Source organism: Melanostigma gelatinosum, assembly GCF_949748355.1.
Source record: "Melanostigma gelatinosum genome assembly, chromosome: 2".
NCBI classification, from domain to species: domain Eukaryota; kingdom Metazoa; phylum Chordata; class Actinopteri; order Perciformes; family Zoarcidae; genus Melanostigma; species Melanostigma gelatinosum.
The window spans coordinates 9,612,889-9,636,912 of record NC_136635.1 but is presented as its reverse complement, the minus strand read 5'-3'; the positions used below and the strand labels follow the sequence as shown (position 1 = coordinate 9,636,912).

At 38.9% G+C, this 24,024-nt stretch overlaps 1 protein-coding gene across 1 annotated transcript in view; it reads right to left on the bottom strand.

Annotated features, from left to right (window-relative positions):
- ush2a (Usher syndrome 2A (autosomal recessive, mild)) overlaps positions 1-24,024 on the bottom strand; it is a gene marked incomplete at its 3' end in the record, with an annotated part of 192,630 nt that overhangs the window by 118,634 nt on the left and 49,972 nt on the right. The window contains exons 22-28 of the mRNA XM_079292633.1: positions 22,717-22,837; positions 22,408-22,555; positions 19,802-20,083; positions 15,842-16,017; positions 15,171-15,318; positions 9,424-9,530; positions 8,785-8,908 (exon numbers count right to left, since the gene is read on the bottom strand). Coding sequence (XP_079148759.1) covers positions 8,785-8,908; positions 9,424-9,530; positions 15,171-15,318; positions 15,842-16,017; positions 19,802-20,083; positions 22,408-22,555; positions 22,717-22,837 — 1,106 coding nt within the window. The remainder of the gene's footprint in view (positions 1-8,784; positions 8,909-9,423; positions 9,531-15,170; positions 15,319-15,841; positions 16,018-19,801; positions 20,084-22,407; positions 22,556-22,716; positions 22,838-24,024) is intronic.

Here is a 24,024-nt window from a genome sequence, read left to right as displayed (position 1 = left end):
GTGGGTTTCCCGCTCACACACACACACACACACAGAATTCATCCGGCGTGCTGTCTTGTCATGTTACTATGGATCAGGGATTGGATCTTAATCCACTACTAGATCCACATAGCGTCATCGAGCATGCGATTTACGTGTGCGTTTCCTCAGCTCTGTCTGTCTCTGAAGGGAAGGAGAAGTGTGGGAAGATGTGTAGGGTTGAATGGAGGCAGCGCAGGGTTCATCAGAAGCCGGTGTTTGCAAAATAATTAGTGTGTGAAATCACTTAACATGGAGGGAAGTCAAACAGTTACAAGGCAAACTCAAGATGAATACAGATTATCCATTTCAGAGCTCCCAGTTTTCACTCTATTTTCAAAAGTACCTTTTCCGTGCGGTCCATTTGGATCTGGATCAATGGTTATGCTAGCTGTTGATCGATAGCAAAACATAGTGACTTGCAGTCGCCAAGTCAATTCATGTCAATCTTATTTAAATAGCCCAAAATAGGTGTTTTGTGTATGCTGGTGTACAATATACAGCCTGTAGGTCTACAAGCAGGGTCACAGTACGCACTGGCAACAGTTAGGTGGATCAGAGGGGCATATCTGTTTTACTCTTTGGAGTCCTTTGTAAGATGTGGTGATGGAGATGAGGACTGATCCCAACTAATAGTGTAGATGCCAATATCAATGTATGCACATCATATATATATATATATATATATATATATATCAGGGTCTAAAGCCCCAGTCGGATGGGATTAACATTACAGGGAGAAGAGGGGAAGGAGAAGTTCACTGTGCTCCTCTGTGATTTCTTTCATCCTTTCTGGTGACATGTTAACCATTGGGATATGGTCTGTGATAAACATAAAAGAGAGAACCTAAAGCCTCTCCAGGGGAGCGCGGAGGGAAAGATGTGAGACAAAGACGCTGCGTGAAGTAAATGAGTCAAAAATCATACTCCTCTGAGTCATAACTTAGTCAAATCATAATAGATATTTTAAACACACATTGATTTCATGCAGTTTGACTTCTCAAGGATATAGCTATCTGCAATATCCTCTGCAAATGAACATCCATACATCTGATCACAAAAAACATTTAACATCAAAGTAATTTAGTGATTACTGTCTGTAAATCTGCAAACAGGATCTGCTAACAGCTAATTCTGCAGACTTTTTAAAACTTTAAAAACAGAAAACAAACGTCTTATATTCTGATATTTACTGGAAAGTAGACAAATTGAGAAAGCCTACAGCAAGTAGGAAACATTGAGGCTATCTCGGACATCTCACTCCAGCCTGCTGCCACCTTATTTAGGGTTTTTGTAGTAAAATGAAGAGGTACTGTGGAGGTAACACCTCATTTCAACTTCATAAATCATCCGTTCCTGGTCCATATCGATGCTTTCAAAGCTAGCGACTGGAATGAGTAGAAACAGAGTGTAAGACAAAAGTTAAACTTAAAGAGGCGAGGTGCGTCGCTCCTGGCCAGACACAGTGTTATGGACATAATGCGCTGACATAGCTATTTGAATAGTTTGAACGTATAACAGGAAACAACCATTGTATTTCATTCCTTACAACAGTGAGAGTGTAACAAAAAGCCTTGCAGCTAGAGGGAATGTAAAGTGTCTTCTTATAACGGCCCCTTTCGGCAGTGAACCGTGCATTAATTACCAATAGTGCCCAAGATAACAAGTCTACATGGACATAAATGTGTAATAACTATGTTGGTAGTATACAGCAGGAAGAAGACAAGATGTTCTTTACATTGAACTTGCATTCTGTGCATCAAGCCGGCATCTGCCATTTACATTCATGACCTTGTCACCAGAGAGATGAGTGAAGTCATGACAGATACCTGACATTACATTATCCCCCTTTAACCTGCTCTCTGTGTCACACTCTCCTGATTGCCCATACATCCCTACGCTTTTAACCTTCCTCCTCTTTCACTTGACCTTTTCGTTCTCTCGTCTCTACCTATTGCCTCATCTGAATGTTTTCTCTCCTTGCATCTTCAATTTTCTTTCACCCCCAACTTTGCTCTTTCCCATGTATCGCTTGTTCCTATTTCTTCGCTCTAACTATGGTGCAAACAGTTATCCATCAAATTGTGTATTCTACAGTGACATGGACATGGGAGGTAGGTCTTCTCTCTGGCTCTATGTTTTAGATGAATGTACAACATGGTATGCATGCATATCTCAGTGTACATAATGATTAACATAAGGCACTAAATAACAAGAGGTTAAGCAGAAGCGGCACCTTCAGGCCCGAAAGTTCAAAAACCAGGTGCGTGTCAAGGGTCGAAACATGATCATTTCATTATTTATTATAAAGGTTTGTTCAAAACAACCTGTCAGGACATCAGTAATGGCTTTATCCCCCCCCCCCGCGCAGGTAACTGTATCCCTTCAGTAACAATTCTAAACAGTGACATAAGAGGGTTTGGATCAATTTGAACTGTTAAGACTGTAGCAAGACTTTAAAATAGCCTTCTAAGTTGGGCCAGAACACGTGAATGAATGTACATATTCTATCATACATGTACACACTCGAAACCAGCCCTACACACAGGGAACAGGCCCGTGGGACCCTGACACACACTCGCAGGATTTGACAGTGGAGAAGCAGTACTGCTATTATTCCTGCCTCATTAGCATAGGAGTTCATATTCATTCACATGCAAAGATCCTGAAATGATAAAAGATGACGCATTCTGTTTTATCGTCATGTAAAGGAATGTTGTGCAATATCCTGAACTTTTCTGAGATGCATTGTGATTTTTTTTCACTGTCTTAAGATGAACCCGTGACTTCAGAATGTGAGTTTCCTTATATCATGCTGTGTTTATGAGGAAACCACTTTGGAAGAATTATTCAAGGAGGTCCAATCTAAGCCCCACAGTTGCCAAACAGTAGTTATGGTGTTAAGGATTGTTGAAATACGTGAGTATTAATGCATCTGTATATCTGAATGTATACATCATGTCAAGTATGAATCTTTGATTTACAAAAAAATGTACTTTATATACTGTTGGTATAATAACATCTGCAAGAGATACAATAAGGCAACAATAGACATATGTTGGTGTGGCTTATTATGTTCTGCATGTTTGTGTAAGAAATGTGAGCATAGAACTGTGTTTAGTAGCTATAATAAAAGTGTTCAATGATTCATATTTAAGAATTCATAATTAGTCATAATCATAAGGGTTTTGGAAATGCATAATTAAGATAAGCATAAAGTGTTTTAGGATTAGTAGCTAGAAGTAGAATTTGAGACATGAAGCTTTTGCCAAAGTTGCAGAAGTTTAACGTTTATACTGAAGGATTATCATAGAAGGGATTAAACCATAACTGACGGTCATTGACTGTGTTCGTAAACTCAGGGACAGAAGGCAGACAGGCGAATACACTCCTGGAAGTTAGCCAATAGGAATCGGGATAAACGGAAGAGGAGGTGTTTCGAACGGATGTGGGTGGTTTAATTTCAAGTCTTTTTCTCTCTCACGTGATGGCTCTCAGAGGACGGACGGGTTTTATACCTGAGGAGCTGAGTTGAGTTTTTTGCAAACGGGGTTTTATTGATTTAATATTTCATGAAATAGTGTACTATACTGTACTTGCATCAGTGGGATTAAATTCCTTTTAATTGTAAACCAGTTTTGGTAGATTTCTTATTGCAGCGTGTCGACTGTACAAAGCAGCCGGACACGTGCTCTGGCCTCCTCGCTGTGGAACAGACTCAAACTTCCACATTTGACTCCGCACAATAGGGAGGGACAGACAGTCAGCACATGCTTGGCCGTGGTGTCTGGTCCAAATGTACAGCATCGAAGTGACACTGCTCATGCTCAGCATTACTTCCTGAAGATTTCCCCTCAGGACTTGTGCTACTTCACACTGACAACCACTTTGGAGCCATCAACAGACAAACCTGAGCACACATCCTGACAGGTGTCTCTGTTACACATGCAGAGTACATGCATGCAAGCACACACACACTATCACACAGACACAAAACACCAGCATGCACTTGTTCACCTGAGAGTGCACAAAGACTCAGGGAAAAAACGTGTGCTGAATAAAATGCTCAATATACACAAACTCTTTTCCCCCCAACAGGCCTTCACACCTCACAAGTACTACACCCGTCAATGCAGTTGATAAGTACTTGATTGTAAAAAAGTAAAGACAACAATATCAGTTCATTTTATAGAAATTTGACGTACGATATAAACATCGTAAAAATGTCACTTAATTCTCTCCCCAAAGTAAAATATTTTCCAAAATTAAGAGAGAACAAATTAATAGAGACAATTATTGTGGCTCCACTTTTCATTGCTGGTTAAAAATTAAAAAGATTAAAAAGGCAAATTTCGTAAAGCTAGTGGTCCATCGGGGCAACATGTTCATTACATCGCCCGACATCTAAAAAACACAAACACACTGACAACGTTGCTTTTCTTTGAGCCGTAGAGGAAAGAAAAGAAGTTCCTGAAATTGCACCAAAGAACGGTTCTTATAAAATCAAGTATCTATTCTTTTGGGAGGATGAATCTGCTCAACAATTTAATAGATCAGTGTTCCTCAAATGGGAACCATCGGGGTACTTCGTGGGTACTGCAGGGGGTACGTGAGACTGTTTACAAATGTTCATAAAAAAAAAAAACATTTCATATTCAATCGTCCTATTTCCGACTCAATCAATAACTGCCATCAACTGTCAATTGCCAGAACAAAAACTTTTTTTTCTACCAAAAATGGTTTTGCGCTGGTTACGGGGTACTTGACTGAAGAAATGTCTGAAAGGAGGTATAAGATGAAGTACCACTGTAATAGATTATTGAACCATCCTCTGGAGTTCATACATGTGTGCACACTGTGCTCCTTGTAGAACATTCTGATATTTTTTGTGCAGTAGTTGATCTTTTGGCCAGGCATTATGAATATCAACCAAATTTCATGCCAACCCACCCGGCCATTAGATGTGAGGACATTCTGCTCTCAGGCAAAGTGTTGAGATTGAGTGAACAACCAACCAACTGCCTAAACAATATCTTCAACTTCATGCCTCACAACTATGCAGAAACCTGTATGATCCACAATAAACATTTTACATGTTGAGAAACCATTTTAAACCGTCATGCAATGACTACCTGAACAAGGCTGTGTGAATGCAATGACGAACCATGAAGAAAAAAGAACGTTTTCAGAGATCTTTGTCGATAAATATAATTTCACAGTGCTGTTGTGTCAAAATCTGGAAGTTGCTTTCATGAATGATATATTACTTAATCTACTGTAAAGAAACATTTTATGACCTACAAGTACATAAAACCAATTATACTCACACCATCAACTCTAGGTTAAGTGAGTCAATTACACTATATAGCTAAAACTGGGTCATTTATGAATTAAAATATTGAGAACTGTTTGATATATAGTTTATTGTTCATAATGAATGTGCTGCTGATCTCTCTCTCTCTCTGTGTGTGTGTGGCAAAGCGAACAAATAGGAATTATGTTTTATTCAACAATATGTAAGATTAAAAAGTGGATTTATTCGGTAGGTATTGTTTCATGTGTTCTTGTATTGTTTCTCCTCTCTCTGTCTCAGTAAACAGTGGAGGTTGTGTGGAATCATCTACACAACATAACCTGAATAACTCCAGTCATGTTAGCTCTGTGCTGGCATTAATCAGAGCCTGGCGTATTAATGAGAGCGCGGCAGCTAGCTAATTACAGCCATAGATTCTGCAGCAGCCCATTAAATATACAAATGACAGAATTAAAGAGCCCAGCCTCTTCTGATTAATCTTTAAATGGGGGAAAAACTAATGATGTCTGTGCAAACTTTCCCTTCACACATCCCCCCCCCCCCCTCAACGTCAATGCCTGGCAATCAATCATATTAATTAAGGGAAAATTATTTGTATCATTTAACATTTCCCTCTTTCCTGCTCAGTTGCTGCAGTGGTGCTGCAGAAATGTACTGTATTAGGCATGTCTGGAAATGATCCAAGTCTATTTGTTACTGTATTAATTATTTTCCTTTTTTTTCTAAACTGTTTGCAATGTTTCATCTCTCTTCATTGGCTGCGGGTTGTAGAAATACATCTGGGTTAATTCGGGGAAATGTGAGCAGGCCCTCGTCCTCTTTCCAATCAGGCAATTTCAGGCTCAAATCCTGAAGAATTACAAATGAGGAGAGAGGATTTCATAATCTGTTTAGAACCAGTGTCCTTAATTCAAAGATGAACAAGGAGAGAAAGAAGTCACATTGTAGTGCTTCAGATACAGAAGCATTACAGATAAGATGAATGGACTGGCATGCATTTATGGAAACAAGCACTTACAGGGTATTCATATCACAGCGTGATTGCATATGGTTATAATCCTGTTCTATCTAAAGTAAGATTCAGTGTGGTAAATATTGACCTCAAGTACCCTAAATTCATTCAGCATTAAGAAGCATCGTTAATCACAAGTGAGCAGACTTATCATAATGGAAACATCCACCTCTATCCCAATAACTGCCCATGGAAAACAACCTATTTGGCCAAAATAATTTCAGTGAAGTGGCCATTGATTAAGTGAAATGGAAACATCATATGATTTTACAAGGTAATGTCTTGATTTGAATTAAGATTTAATATACATAAAATTGGCTCTGATTAAAGATGTGCCTTAGCTTAATTCACATGTTTAGGAAATCAGAAAGCCTGCAGTAAGAACCTGAATGAACAATTTCGGAAAACAAATAACTACTAATATTCCCATAATGCTGCATAATGTTGATGGAGAAAAATGATGATCTGCTGTTTCCTACAGAAAGCCCATCAGGATCTTCTGAAGCATTCATACTTATATGTATAAAAGAGTTTCCTCAAGACTCAAAAGACTCCAATTTCCAAGCAATGCATAATCTAATAGTTGTGATGTTTGCTGAATGAATCATCGTGAGATCTTGCATTATGAAACTGAACAGAAAAGACGATACAGAGATTCTCCTCATATGAATATGTTCCATTTGTCATTGTCGGAGTTACTAGGTTTCCATAAGACACCAACGATTGACGAGTCTCTCCTCTGTGATCAATTGACTCTCGAGGGGGCATTACACTGCATTACATTCATAATCCAATTTGGCTTTGATTTGTTCGCTGTTCCATGCGCTTCGATGGGAATAATTGTCTGTAGATGATGCTATTAGTATTGATGGTTGTAAAAGGGCGATGGTTTGAGGACTGCCGACACATTCTTGGTCCAGAATAGATCCGGTCTGAAAGTGATTGTCTGATCCATTACCCTTTATGAAGGAGGAAAGTGGAGGAGATGAGAGGCACTGCTCAATAGCAAAACGCATCATCTATTTGCTGGCAGTATTCAGAGACATCTATTTACCTTTGTGCTGAAGGAACATGGATGAGATGAAAAACAAACATTTGTTGATTTGGGATAAAAACACAGCGTTCAGAGAGAGCAAGACCCGGGAACCATGAGCTTATATATAGCATAAGAGGTAAGAGTAAGGCAACTGCTGGGATTTCCCAACATTTAACCAGATTAGCATTAAGGCAACAGTACATTATCTAAATACCCAGCTCCAAAAGAAGTAAGTTGTACAGGACAGAGATCTTAGGTGTGATATCATTATATATATATATATATATATATATATATATATATATATATATATATATATATATATATATATATATATATATATATATATATATATATATATGAAAAAAAATAAATCTGATCTGTGATCTTTGTAAATTATAGTCCAGACAAGGTTTGCTTAGTACTCATGTTCTGTTTCAGCCACACCCTTTTACATTCATAGTTATACACATTCAGACTACTCACATCCATAAGAACACACAACTTATCCTTTATGAAGAAAGGTTGAAAAAGATGAGAGAAAACAAGAATATATCGATAATCTTAGTGCTAATAGTAAATATTAAAAGTGCTTGATCATTAAGTGTCTGTTTCAATCAAAAGTACTTAAAGATGTGTATGCTCTAATGGCGATCTTCTAGGGATAAAACTAAAATATCAGGGAATTGACTCGTGTGTGTTGTGTAAATGTCTTGTTATGTTGAATTACTGATTGCCCAACAAAATCAATAAACACTGAGTTACAAAAAAGTACAGATTTTATTCGAATAAACAGCTCATTCTAGGTTAGTATTTTGATTTTAATAGATTATTGTTGTATTGTATAAAGTGGCTTACCTCTCCAAATACAGTCATTTAATGTCTCCTCAATTTCTATTCAAAAAGCCTTTACAAAAATCTGTGTTTTTCACCACTCAGATGCAGTGAAAAATTGTAATCTATGACCCAAATTTAAACATTTTGTCCCTACAGAAAGACACAGCTGGTGATACAAGGTTTGTACAGGACAGAGAAGTAATCTCAAGTGGCATCGAAGAGCTTTGGCCGCTCAAATCCCACTGATTAGTATCAGCAGTCATTAATTATGAGCGTCAGACTGCGTGATGTTCTCAGATGAAGCAGAACATGTTTGGCTGTGCAGCTCAACCCTCTAATGATGCTGGTAAACAGAAAGATAATTGTCCTTTAAGATGACGGGAGAATGTCACTACAAGACAGAGACTGCAGTGCGATCACCGAACACAAAACATACCAACAAATACAGGCATGCACGTATGCACACATACTCACATGTACAGAATATAGTAATGCAGATGGACATGCCGTCCATTTTCTGACACACACAGTAATCTGCATGTACCTAGATACACAGTAGTCTCTTACCTGTGAAGTCAGTGTTGACAGGAAGGGTGTCACTGGGAAACTGGTAGTAACCATTTCCTGAGAATCTGGTTCCTCTGACAACTGGACCTTGTGGGTCAGCGAGAGAGACGTCTGACCTCTCCACCTAAAAAAAGAAAAATAATGTTGTTAATAATAACAACATAACCATGGCGAGTCTACGCACATCCTAGTCGCACCAAGAGGATGTGCTTTGAGCTAAATGCTAACGGCAGCATGCTAACTTGCCCTCAATGAGAACGTAAACAAGCTGATGTTAAGCAGGTGTAATATTTACACCATGTTCATCTTAGTTGAGCAAGTTGTTAGCGTGCTAACATTTGCTAATTAGCAACAAACACAAAGTAGTTACAGCTGAGGATTTGTGCCAATCCATTGGATAGTTGTAGAGATATTTCAGTCTGGTACAACAGTGTGGACTAAGAGTAAACGGACATTACCTATAGAGTCATGCCGCTAGCGAGTCTAAAACAGTGCTTCATTACATTTGTGCAGACTAGACCAGCACACACATGTACACTGTGAATGGCTGTGAATACTGTCTTGCACGCACACGCACACACAGCTCAAAAAACCCAATGCAAACTGGCATACTGTATTTAAGCAAACCCTCTATCAGACCTGATATAGTGGGTCTGGTCCATTGAGTTGGGCTGGGGGGTCCCAGTCTATCTGAATGGTGGTTTCATTTACTGGATGTAACTGAGGAGGAGACAGTCCTGTTGGAGCTGAGGAGGGAAAGGTAGAAAATGACCAACTCAAAACGCAAATAACAACTTTTCTAATATTTTATGATATTTATGATTTATGATATATGGATTTGTGAACCACCTTATTGCTTTTACAAAAGTGCTTTGTTTGGTAAATGTATGTAAATGTATTTATGTATGTATGTATGTTTGTATGTATGTAAATGTATAAGCAATGCATTCTCATGTGATCATCAATACACTGATTTTGTGAACTTGATGTTATTTTTTTTCCCGAAGAAAAAAAGTCACGGCCCACTTTATCTCATACCTACTGTATGTCTAGACTGCACAAAAGCCCAATTTTAATTTAACAGAGGGTCAATTTAATTTCCTTCTTTCACTTTAGATGTTAAATTGAATGTCCCGTTGAAAAAATACTGAGCGCTACTTGAGCTGTAGCTTCCACGTGTATCATAAATAAATCAACCGGAGCCCGGCTGATATGATGAGAGGAGATATACAGGAATGGATAGAGAGGCAAGTGATGGACTGGTGTAGAGATGGGGAAGATGTGCGTGCATTAAGTGTCACTCCATCGTTGCGTTTCTGTCTGTGTGTGTGTGTGTGTTTCAGTAATGGTCTAAATGTTCTGTGGTAGGAGTAAATTAGCTCTGGGTGACACACATGCAGACCATCTTTAGTGTGAGTTCTAATAGAGCTCTTAAAAGGGAAGTGGACAGGTTGTCTTAGACGGCTCATCTTGGCACATCAAACCATAAATTACTGCCAATCGATAGCTTACTAGTCTATTGAAATGAGCTATGGTGACATTTAGAACATTGAATGTGCCACACACACACCTCATTTTAAACAGTGGTGTACTTCATTGATGAATGTGTGCTCGAAAACTAATTATTCTTTTGGTTTCGCCAAAGTCTGAAAAATCTTGGATCTGTCTGACGCCGATTTAGCCTCAAGGGGATAATGGGCGGAGACTTCCTCTTTCGTGTGCTGGTGATTGTTTACAGACCGATTAGCAACTTGAGATGCGAGAGTGGAGTTTGAGTTGACTACAACCAGATGTTTGAACAATTAACCAGTTACACTCAGTTCACAGTTGATAATTAAATAAATAAAAAGCTAAATGTTTGTCAGAGTTCCAAGATTACATTGCGGCCAATGCGTTCTGCCTATTTTGCTCTCCACACAGACTGTTAACCTGCATGTACCCAAAGTCTGCTGCAACATGATTGGTCAACACGAGTCAAACCACAAACGAACAACAAACGGACTACAAACAGAAACCGGAACGCTTCAGATACCAAAATATTGTCCGATTGTTTATAGATTCTGCATTCATATGCAGGTATCAATTTTTAGTCTGAATGTGTGTGTGTGTGTTTTATGTGTATTCGAGGCAGATGGTCTGAAAGTAGGCGGATTACAATGCACAAATGTGTCTGTTTGTAGATTAAAGTAGATAAATTGTTATGGCATTGCTATGTGGCAGACCTTTATCTTGTCAACAACTTTCTCACTGCGTCAGGGGTCAGGTTTGCTGGGATTCTGTGTAAAACCCAGTGGCAAAAGGGGCCGTGCTCTGCTGGTTCTGTTGTTTGATCAAACGAATCTGACCTCAGGAAATGTTACTGAAGGTATGATAACTGATTCTCTCATCCTAGTAAAGCTATTGTCACCTGTGATGACACAGGGAATACGTGTACTTTACGACACAAAGAAGGATTAGACTGGACTGGTTAAAAATGTCAGGGAAAGGTTTGTTTGCTCTCTCCAGATGACTGGTATTCTCATTCTGCAATGTTGTTGAAGTTAATGATAATAATTTCTCTTAAGAGAAAAAAAATCTAAGTATTTGTTCTTCCTACGAGACGTTTGAGACTTGTGTGATCAGTGAAAGGTGAATGGGCCTGATGCAAGAAGCCTTTGTAAAAACAGGTTTATTCTTATATCTCAAGTATGAAAGTTCCCCCATTTTCTTGTATCTACAATTGTCTCTCAGGCGCAAACAAACCTTGCTGAGTTAATTCACACTGAAAGCTCCCTCACGGCCTTTTATACAGGTCGTTGTCCAGGTCAACACAGTCTATTGCAGTGTCACATCACCTGCTGCTTCTTTCAAACCCATCCTTCTTTAATTATATCAAGGCAGAGCTCCACAACAACAATTAAATATAATATAAATGAATTAAATTTAATAAAAAGTATGCTTTTGTGCTCTGATTTCTGACAGCAGGAGATTGATCTCTGCTGTCTGAAACACGATTGTACAGTGATTACCTAAAGAGCCTAAAGTGTAACTAAATACTGAACATGTTATTACATGTGGCACAACATCTTTTAAAACTGGTAGCTCTACTATGTAACTGTGTCAAAAAAGTTATTCCTCCGCTAACTTATTTTATTTGCTCAGTTAATTAAATACAGCATTATTGGGGGTACAGGTTGTAATCATTTGGAGCAATAGTGCCCGGCATGTAGTGGACAACAACCAGTCTTCTATCCACCAAACTTGCATTTCAAGGAAAAACACTGCAAACTTTGACAGACTTCAAAAGGACTGAAGAGTGCGTGTGCATTTGTTTGTCGGTGTGTATTATGTCACATGAGACAGCTTTCAACGCGGATGATCGATTGGATTCTAATGTGCTGTCCTGTATTCTTTGCGTGTCACGTACTCATTTATTGTGTCTGCTTGTTAATTCACTGAAATGTACTTAACACTGTGACACATTCAGTTTGACGAAAGCCACTTGCCTTATCCAGCATGTGCACAAACACACACATGTACACCCACACACAGGTTAACAGTCCACCAGAAAGGTTCATTTTAGCTGCCGACATGGTAATGAAGCAGCTAAATCATGGGCCAGCTCCCAGGAGCAAATGTGCATGTTTTCTGTTTTTACAGCGACTGACATGTCTTAACAGGCTCTTAGCGTTCAGTTACACCACGCACACAAGCACACCACTTATTGACATCGCGATCCCTTGCCATGCATATTTCTCTCCTCGAGAAGGGCCTCAGGCCAATTATGCGTAAATCAATAAAGTTCCTGTTCTGTTGAGTGGTGTTACAGTGTGAGTGTATGTGTGTGTGTGTGTCTCTCTGTGTGCATGTCTTGTAGAACAAGCCTTTATGGATGTAGGATACATAAAACATCACCATCCGTCCCTGATTAGCCACTCACTTTACGTCTTGATCGATAACTTTGTGGAAAGACACTCGCTTTCAAACAATTGCAAATGCATCCACACACATGGACAGAGAGCGCTCTCCTTGTGTCGTTACGTCTGTCTCAGTGTGCGCGCTAATGTTCAGTCGTGTGCTTTGGTGTAACTCCAGTGGTTTCGCAGATGTTGTCTGCTCACTTACAGCAGATGGTAGCTGGCTCTAATGGCACAGCCTTATGTGTGGGACATTTATCAGTGCATCAGTACCACGCTCAAGTACTTCCTACCAGGAGTACTGCTTAATGTGAGGACAATTTGCTGTTTTACTCAGGGTTTATACGTACACATTTTCATTTCATTTCTGTAAAATACAATTTAAAAAAACAAATATAACAACTTTTTGGACATGGACAGAGGTTTATTGTTGTTTACTAACAACAATAAGGGCCAAAGAGGCTACAGTTTGTTAGGAGGAGAAACTTTAAGGAACTACATATTAACATACAGCAACAATATAGATTACGTTAGAATAAATTATAAGGTAAGGGATTCTGTCGCAAAATAAATAAAATAAAAAGGTTATATTTTTTTGCACTTGGACTAAGATGCGTTCTCTCTGCAGGGTGAGAATGGGTTCTAAAGGGATTTGGGTTTTTCCAGAAAAGGAAAAATATTTGGCTCAGCACAGGGAAAAGCAGGGTTGATTTCAAAACGTTTGATTCTGAAATTGACAGATAAAACAAAAATCAAATGAAATATGAACAGTATATTGCAACTACGACCAGACAAATTCAGTTAAAGATATTTAGACTTTCTGTCTGTAAGAGCAAAAAAAAAACAACAACAAAACTGACTGTAGCAAGGTTTAAAATATGGTTGTCTAAAACTTAAATAACTGTCGAAAAAATGGACAAGAAAAAAAAGAATAAATGGAAGGCAATGCTTTCTTTCATCTCATGGTTAAAGCTCATCTGCTCCCTAATGTTGATAGGTTACAGAGGAAAAACTGTTGGAATAGCCTAAGGGGGTTTGCACCTTCTGATAGCTTAGATTATGCGCAAAAACTATTATTATATATTTTCTGTGAACACTCAAGATGATTTAAAACTGAATGAGAAAAAGTGCTCTGAGGTGTGGAGCTACAACAGAAGCTCAACACCCAATGAAGTGGCACACGCTATGCATATAAAAAAAATCTGCTAAACGGCATATGCTATTATCATTTCCTATAGTTGAAACAAGGGACATCTTTGGCGTTGGATGAAACAAAATGGTGGCAACAGATGTGGCTGTTAAAAATACATTCAAAAAGTCAACTGGGTACAATAAGCCATATTGTACTGTACTGTATTACAGTCAAGAAAAGTCTTTGGAATCACTTGAAATAAACATAGTCAGTGTGTCAACAGATGTAGCCATTAAAAATGCATTTAAAAACTCCACCGATTACAATAGGAAGTATCATTCATCAAAATAAACACAAGGAAGGACTTTTTGAGAATTGTGTGAAATGAAAATATTCTCTATGGCAGCAGATGTAGCTGTTTAGAGTACGTTCAAAAGCCCAAATCCCTGAGCAAGTATTTATAGATAAAAGGCTTTTTTCACAACCACTCAGCGCACCAATCGTCTATTCACTTAAAGGGATAAACAAAAGAAATTCAAAACCCAAAAAGACATAAAATGAGCAGCATGAGTAGAGACCACGAGTGAACAGATGGAAAGTGTGTTGGAGGGTCAGAAGTGTGTGTGTGTGTGTGCACAATATTTGTATCGCAGAGTGATTCATGTTTGTCTGCTGCCATGTGCTATTTTGTGTTTCAGTGAAAGTGCCAGGAAGAGATAGAAGTGAATGGTAGATTGAGTGAAAAAGTGAGAAAGCAACACACTCAGAAAGGAACCGACAGATAAAGACGTTGAATACAAATTACGTGAATGCATGTCATCCTGCACTGATCAATTAGTGCTCATCTCAGTCCCATAGATGTGTGCCCGAGTTATTAAACACAGCTAATTCATTCTACTTCCATAATGGTTATAAATCTAAGAGAGAGAGACTGCATGTGTGTTTCTGTAACTCTGTGTGTGTTTGATTCATGGCTAGCAGGAAGTGTGTGCTACGCCACATTTTTCTCCTTGTAATTAACAGTAGATTGTTTTTACTGCCGAGCGCCATGAATATCCCCTCTGGTTAAAACACGACCAATGTTGTCGCCGCTCAAGTACCCGATGACAGACTGTGCATTGTGTCAGAAGCCTGTGTTGCAGTTGTTATGAAGAGAATACCACGCACTTTAATGATTCACTACTGCACACAGTTTGTATTTGACTGAACTTATCTATCTATATACTGTATGGCATTTTATAAAATATTGGCTCTATCAGCATTTCCATGTCTTTGAACCTATTTTCTACGAAGCTGATTACTGTTGTGAAGTTTTGTCTGCAATTATGTGTGTTTGTGTGCATATCTTTTTGTTTTACCTGCTGGTAGGGTCCGCCCTGTGCTTGGCAGACTGGAAATGCAACCTGTCTTTGTACAGAGTGTAACAGTGAAGTTGTACACATGGTAAGGCTTCAGTCCTTTCACTAAATGAACAGGCTGTGACGATGGTCCCACCCGATGTAAGACCTGAAAAAGTGGGACAAAGAGGGAATTAAAACGTGTGACAATTTATGTTTTACTTTATGGGGAAGAAAAGAGGAGGCAAGAAACCGGCATCATACTCAGTTTATTCATTTGGTACACACACACACACCCAACGATGTAGTAGCTGCACGATTAATTGTATAATAATTGTGACCATCTGCTAAGATATCAGTGCTTTCAATAAAGAATGCCTGACATATCAAATCAGATCAAATTGTATTGAATTGCCTGGCCAGTTCAAAGTGTTTGGGTCAATTACATATTTATTCACACTGTGCTTCCAAAACTTTAGTGCAGGTCAGAATATTTTCTACACAGGAAAAGCATGGTGAAACATCAGGTGTACTGAGGATGAGGTAATAAAAAAGCATTTACCAAGAACAGAAAAACTGTATGAAAACCCTGTTTACCTCGACTTTTAGCAAAAAGCACAGTTTTCACTCAACTGAAGGTTTTATAGTTGTCCTGCTAATTATGTGCAAGGGAAAGTGTGTCCGTATGTCACCTGACTAATAACCGGAGGAGCATAGGCATTGTTGGTCTGTTCATTGAGCAAGTTGACCCGAAATTCTGTGACCAGTCCTCTGGCAATGATCCCTGGACCCTCAGCAGTACTCCATGAAACCTTGAGACTGGTGGATGACAGTGCAGACACTTCTGGAGGAGTCATCAACTCTGGGACTGTGCATGAAATACACACATATCACACACCACAGTTAGCCATTCATTCGTGTTGAACTAGTCAATAACACATTATTAATGCATATTTATACGTGAGATATCACAGAAATCTGTTGAAGAAAGCCATAAGTAATGTTGAAAAATGTAACAAATCAGTGAATATAGGCATATATTTTTGAACATTTTGAGAATACATAAAAGGGGGTAGAGGGTAACGCAAAGTACCAGCCCCTAAATACAGTTAGCTAAAGCTAATGCATTAATGCTAATGCATTTATCTATTATGCTATAACTTACTAATTTCTAAGTTGTTTACACAGCTTTATTAACAGCCACCAATTTAAAGTCATACTATTCACAATGTACAATAAGGTAACATTTTCTTCGATGTTTTTGTTCAGTTAAGTTAATGCTAATCTCATGCATGAATTCAATTAGCTAATACCTAACCCTGAAGCTGCAGTAAATAAAATAACTGTAATCGCTCACTTCAGGACTGCCAACTGAAGTGTAAATAGTCTCCCCCAAGTGACTTAAGCAGTAAATTCTGTAAGTTTAGATAACTCGTAACTTTTATACAGCTTTTATTCAGCTACAGCGGAATCACGAGGCCATCAAATACTAGAGATTCTAGCAAGCATCTAGGAAGAGCGCCAGGCTTTGAGCCAATTTGATGCGCAATTATGAATCCCAATGCTTTTCTTGGCAAGACCCGCCCTGCGTAGCTGGTTGAGAAAGAGACAATTGGTTGATGTTAGGCGTTGAGCTTGACTAGTTAGGGTCATGATAGCCCAGTGGTTGGGGCATAGCAAGGACCCAAACTAATCGGGTTACCAGTAATTCGGCGAGCATTGGGAACCTGGCCAATCCTAGCGCTTGAATGCTACGCAGGGCGGATCTTGCCAACAAAAGCAGTGATTCATAAAAATGGCAATTTGACATAGTGGCCAAATGATGGAATTTTAACTTCTTGGTCCGTCACGTGATGCCATTGGGCCCAAAATGACTTACATTGGGAAAGAGAGGTCTCAAATTTTTTAAAGGTTAATCAACTTCACAGTAAGAGTCCCTTATTTAAATGATTATGTTCTAAATGTTGTAAAATGCATTAACATCCAAATCCAGAGTAACAAATGAACTGCTGTTCATGTGAGCAGGCTGAGGCCGGTTAAAGGAAACGCTTGTGGGCTTGCTCTATGGGTCCACTGATGCTGAAAATACAGCTAATTTATTGACGGAAGTTGAACTTGTTTGGCTCCATGTGTCACTGAGCCTTCAACACTGCATCCAGTTTTCTTTATACATCCATGGATTTTTTGTTACCAAGGCTAGACTAGCAGGTTAGGTTAGCTGATATCTATTTCTAACATTATGAACTCATAATAATGTGCCTTTTCTTCGAGCCACCAGAGTGCCCTTGGCTGCATTCACGACACTGTGTGTGTAAATATTGATCAGCACAGCCAAAATAGCAACAGGGTTATTATACAGGTACGAACTGAGAAACTAAGAATATCACTCAAATTATTATCTATTTAGATTAGCTTCCAATAAGAAATTCACTTTTTGACTGTTGAAAAATCAGTTCTCTTAGATTATATGTGCAGATGACACTTTGTTAATCTCTGAAATGTATATGTTTAACACTGTTGTTGATTCCTCAATCATTTATGGTAAGTCTTTCTTTGACAGCCACCTATTACTATTAAAATGAACCTTTTGCAATGCGTCAATTAAAATTAAAATACTTATTTAGACACAAAGAGATACATTTAAAATTCGAGACTTCGTGGATATTATGTGGATTTAATGGATTGAAGCATTCCATAATTCTACGGTTGTGATAGCCACTATTACATGACAGATTAAAGAGAAAGATTCTTTTATTCTGCTGTTGATGGCATCTAGCTGTGAAATACGCTGTGAAATGTGATTCATGGTAGACATAACCACAATCATATTCTTTCTTTCTGACACAGCGCATGCACGTGCACAAACACACACTTCACATTGAAAATGGTGTTATCATATGCTTGTTATCCAGACACATAGCTGAGAGTGATGTTGGAGGCAATCGTTTGGGCCTAATGAGCAATGTTCCCTCTAATTTTTCATGTGTCTGGGCATACACACAAGCTCCCTGAGCACACTGAGGACCACTGTGAGCAACATCAGATGTGCACGCTGTGGCCACACACCAGTATCACACTTGTTCAAAACCTTGGATCATAGCAAGTTACATGGCTTATTAAAAGAATCAAATTACAGCAGCAATTTTCACTAGTTTACTTTTAATATAAGTGATTTGACAAACTTTAAAGGAAAAAGACAAAAATCTTGTTGTTCATGAGATGTGTAGTATGTTTTATGTGACAGTCCTGCTTGGCCATGGGAAGAGTCTTGCTTTGGCCTGTGTGAGGTCCTGTTCTGGAAGAAATGATACATATACACCTTTCAGGCATAACATTTTGTTCACATTAAAACACATTCACATTTTGCACAATGACGTGTGCTGTAGCTTGTGTTACAGTGTAAATTCCTGTAACTCTGTCTGTAAAATATGTAATTACTCAGTTTTTTATTATCATTTCTACTACCCATAAATTATCTAGTAGTAACATAATTTAATGATTAATATCCATAAGTAAAAAATCTTAATAAATGTCACTAGAATATGCACAAATCTGACTTAAATTGTACCTTATTTTTCACGTCTGTCCTTCTCACTTCTCCAATGGTTGTACACTTTGTCCAGGTTGATGGCTTCGTCTGCTTCTTGCTTTGACTTTATGTGCATCAGCTGGTCCAAATGTGCCACTTCAAGACGATTTCTGGATGCTGTTTTGATACGATTCATTAAACTGAATCCTCTTTCACAATCTGCACTGGAAGCTTAAAAGAACCACATTTCTTTTTTCCAATGGCTTGGTGAGTGGATGTGTCGCTGCCCGTTCGTTTCGCCATGATAAGGAGTTAGCATTTGCGTCTCGTAACTCCGCCGCACTGTTGTTAGCTAGCTAACCTGCACGGCGCGAATGGGCAGGGCAATAGTGTCAATGCTATGATTGGCTGCGTAGCGTAAGTGAACCGAATCGTATCATTGGCTGGACACCTGTCACTCACTGAGTTACGTTGCAAAATAGTACAGAAAACAAAATTATTATTATTATTATTATTGGTTTAATTGATTAGATAAGATTAGGACTAATATTAGATATTAATTAATACGTTTATGTTGAATTTTATTTTATGCGCTGCATAGATTTTCTTGTGCGCTGAGAATGTGCGAGCAGTGCGCGATTGCTCAAGCGCGCAGCTTAGAGGGAACATTGCTAATGAGCCATATCATCTATTTGAAATTCAAATACCTTAATGAGATTCCCCTCCCCCCCACACAGTTCTTATTTCCTCCCTCTTTCTTTTCACTACATTTCTTTCGGCAAATGCATGTATTATTTTAATTTAATACTTTTAATTTTGTATTAGATAAATCAGCATCTGGTGGACTACAATATCTATAAACTATAAAAGGTCAACACCACAGCATTCACAAGCCGTGTTGTTGACCATTTAGGCCATAACTTCTATTTAAAGTCGTCTGACTTTGTCTGGTGTGTAATCACTTTAAGATTAATTAAAATATCAACCTACATAGAACTTAAACTTAAATATTAAAAGTAAATGGACTTAACTTGGCCCTTTTGGGCCCTGGCTACACACCAAGACTGAATAACAAAAGAATGCATGAAAGCTTCATGTAACTATGATCAGGAGCTATACAAACCTCCCTCCATGGTGCGTGCTGTGGTCCAGCCGGACGTGGCACTTCCTGCCATATTGATGCTCACAACTCTCATCTGATAGGTGGAAAACGCCTGCAGATCTCCTACAACGGCACTGCTGTCAGGGGGCGAGACTGAGCTCCTATTGGTAAGCTGTTCTTCTCGGGAAACACTTGGATCAAGCCAACCAGTGCTGACAAACACTCGCTTCTCAACAGCTGGGCTTGAAGGATTCTGTGATTCCATTGGTCCACGAAGGAAAACCTCGTTCCTTGTGATAACACCTGTACAGAAAGTAAAATAGTAAAAAAGTATGCAAAAGATTAATACTTATGACTACAACAACACTAAACAGTTATTTCTGAAATCAAATAAGGGAAGCGACAATTGCAGCTCCAGGAATTGTTTGGGAAACACTGCACCCGTTTTATTTTTTTATCCAAACTCAACCCTTTATTTTTAAAATCGAATTTAAAGTGCCAATTCAGCCTGTTTATAATGAAAGAGTCAAAGCATCAAGTGTGTGTTAGAAGCTGCAGTCCTGCGTAATTCTCATCCCTGTTGGCAACCCGATGCTAAAATCCGTAAATTGTCTTTACTACATTGATGTTTTTTTGCCAAAAATCTAACACCACAAATAACGAGAAAGCCCTGGCCAGCGTTTGGCCCTGTAGTAGAAAACAGGCTGATAATGACTAAGTCCTGGCTAGTCCTGTTTAGCTCTCTGGTGGAAGCCAGGCTATTGTCCTAATCGCTCATGCTCTAGTCCACTTGTTAATAGGAAAATGACAGAGCTGGTTTAGGATGAGGACAAAGCAGGCAGCACCAAAACACAATAAGAGACTTACAGACCCACTATGGAATAGATGAGTGTCCAAATGCTGTTATAAGTACAAAATACAAATAAAATAAAATAATATAGAGAAGCTTAACGTGGAACCGCTCTTTACCATGCCCTCTCTATTCCCTTTCTCACCACTCTGACATCAATAAAGTGCATATCGTCGTTCATTCGTTGATTTGAATACTTGTGGCTGTAAACCACAGATTAAAACTAAGACTAAATGCGGACAAAACCCAAACAGAATGATGCCACGGTGGCAACCTGTCAATCACAAGGTAGCACACCCTAAAGCCTGGCCTGCTTTATTGTTTATTTTTTACTTTTAATGGGAACATATCTTACTAAATGAACATCATGCTGTATTGAAGAAGACTTAGCGATAGAGACCATAAACTCATGCTTACAATGTTTAATGAGGTAATAAATAAAGCGAGAGGTATAGGGTCATTTTCTCATCGACTTTTTTGCATCCAGTAGAGTCGCCTCATGCGATTTCAGAATCGGGGGTTGCAGCCTGCTGTAAACTACCTTTAGGCTCCAAAAATACTCTGTTAACATTCTTGGTAACTTTTCTGAACTGTTGACAATCCTTACTTCCTTGAATACATATATCAAATTATTTATCTTACCATTTCTGTCTTTATATCTGTTTCTCGAAAAGTCCACACAACATCAGCATCCACTGATAATGATATATTAATAGAGCAAGTAGAGCAGTCGTGATATTTTTTCTATCTTTGATGTTTCAATTCCTAAATTAATTTATACCATGTCAAAGGCACCATGGAGAAAAGTCCAGAAGAGATAGTAATGAAAAGCTGAAAGCAGATGAACCGTCGATCGCACTACCGTCGAGATAATCCACAATTACAAATCACAACAGAGAAGGTCGAGGCAATAATGCTAACCAGGCAAACACTGTGCTTTTACCCCCATTTAAAGAAAAATAAAGAAAATTGGTGTTGGCTGATGCACTGTTGAGTTGCATTTAAAATCATCTCTTCAACCAATCTCTTCTTCAGTTTCTCTTTATTTTCACATACGACCACATACATCAAAAGGATCATTCAACCCTTAGTTTTCTAAATAGCTCGAAATAACCATGACTATAGTTGCGACTACCTCAGCTGATTCAAGAAAAGATGACAGGTTTGGCCAAGTCAAGGAAAAAACCTAGATGGAAGAAGGTGGAGGTGTACAGGTGAGGACTGAGATTAAAGCAGTGTCCAGTTGAAATCTATATCAACAATGAATTAATGACATATAACGCGGAGGAAGGCGACACAGAGAAACCCTTAAAACAAGACTTAGAATGACAGTGAAAAAGATTAACAGAGAGAGAGAGAGAAAAAAATGAGACACAAGCAGAGAGAAAATGCCAGGTTACAGGGCTTTGTATGACATTGAGCCTTAGAGCCATTACAAAGCTCTCTGGATTTACCAAAGGCAGTTCCAGTTCAGTGCGTACTTCAGTGTATGTGTTGTGTTGTTAGTTGCTTCTCATACTTCTTCAGTGACACAAGCCTAAAAGTCATGCCACTAGGCAAGCGTTTCATGTTAGTGTGTGTGTGTGATTATTCATTCTGACATGAACGCTAATTATGTAAATGTCTGTTATAATATGTAATTTGAATATACTTCGAATAAAAACGTGCATTTTTAGTGCATGGATGTGTGATGTGTGTACAGTTTGTGTATGTTTTTTCTGTAGTTCTCTGTGTTACATGAGCTGTGCAGTATGCATGTGTATGTTTGGGGTCCTACCATTTGGCTGACTGGGGGGCTCCCAGGAAGCATGCAGTGTATGAGGTCCCGCAGCAGTGACTCTGGGTGGGGGCTGGTTTTGTGGGGGGGCAGAGGCTGTCAGAAGAGACAACGGTGGGGTAGAAGTGCACCCACCGGAGGAGCACGCCTGTCGACAAGGTTAGGATTTTGTCATTTTCATCATTTGTGTGGCTCAAGCATACTTGTTATATGATTCTGAAGATACAGTTGTTTCACATTTCTATCATAATCCAATAAATACAAGTTTTTAAAAGAGTAAAAACACTGGCAGCTGTTTGCCCCACATACCTCCAGTGTTGCAGTGTATTGGGTGAAGGGCTTCAGACCGCTTGCCACAGCCTCTGTCGATAGGCCTGTGTAGTGAATGACAGGCTCTGCTCCACTGGACTCCATGGATGACAGGCCAAACCTGTGAGAGATGTGATGATCAAATCCTCTTTTCTTCATTTCATCTCTCGCTATAACTCCACTAGGTCACTGGGACGGTTTTACATTGTGGGTCAGTTATAAACTAGTGCTGGGACGTCACAGGGACCTAGAGGCTAAGACGTGTACCATGTCAACTGCAATGTCAATGGTTTGAATAGTAGGCAGCAATTCAGAGGTCCTGGCTTCTGTTGCAGGTCATCCCTCTCTACTTCATTTCCTGTTTGTGCCATAGATTGGAAGCAAAAATGCTCACAAAATAATCTTTAAAATATATAAATAATTGAAAGTGCTAATCGACCCATCCTGTTTAAAATCTTTCCATGTTTCTCTCTCCACCTTCAAACTTAACTGATCCTTCCCATTCATATGTCAATCCTCCATCTCTTCCCATTCATCACAACCTCCTGAAGAAACCCACTGTAGTATACCACTTATTGATACTCCCATCTCCAAACGGACAACCCTTTTCTCTCAAATTGCCCATGTTCTATTCCTGTAGCCTCAGGGAAACAGTTTGAGTCAAATAAACAGTTTTCCTTTCCTACTTCATTTTATTTTCAATATGTTTTCCCACTCTTTCCTCCGGCTTCCAAAAGTCCTTCACTTGGTTGTTCTCTATATCTGAGGTTCTCCATCACTCTTTTCTCCTTTAATCACCAACACATTCAACCTAACTAAGGCTATATCCACACTAGTCCAGTTTTCCTATGTTTACACTGAGCAGCCACACCACGCCGGAGTTTACGTCTTTTACTACGTCTGAAAAAATAAAACTTCTAAAACTTTCCATGAACTGTGTCTGTTTGAGTTTATAGAGGAAGATCTTAAGTATCAAATACAACCTTTCATTATTAAAGACTACTTTATTACTCTGTCATGTTTTTTTTAAACTAAGCAAGCAATCCACTTCCTGTTTACACCATCACGCGCATGCCCAGTGTACGTTAATGGTCACGTGCTGTCCGCCTTCGAAGGCTGCCGTGTGGATGCTCCACTAATGCTGAAAACTCCCGTGTGGACGGAGATCTGTTCTATTTGACAACTCTGCATCCAACGAGACACGGCCTAGTGTGGATATGGCCTGAAGCTTTCTAAGTCCCCTTCACCTCAATTTCATTTGACTGTCTTGCTTGAAGGGATTAACAATTCTGAATGTTTTGTTAGAAA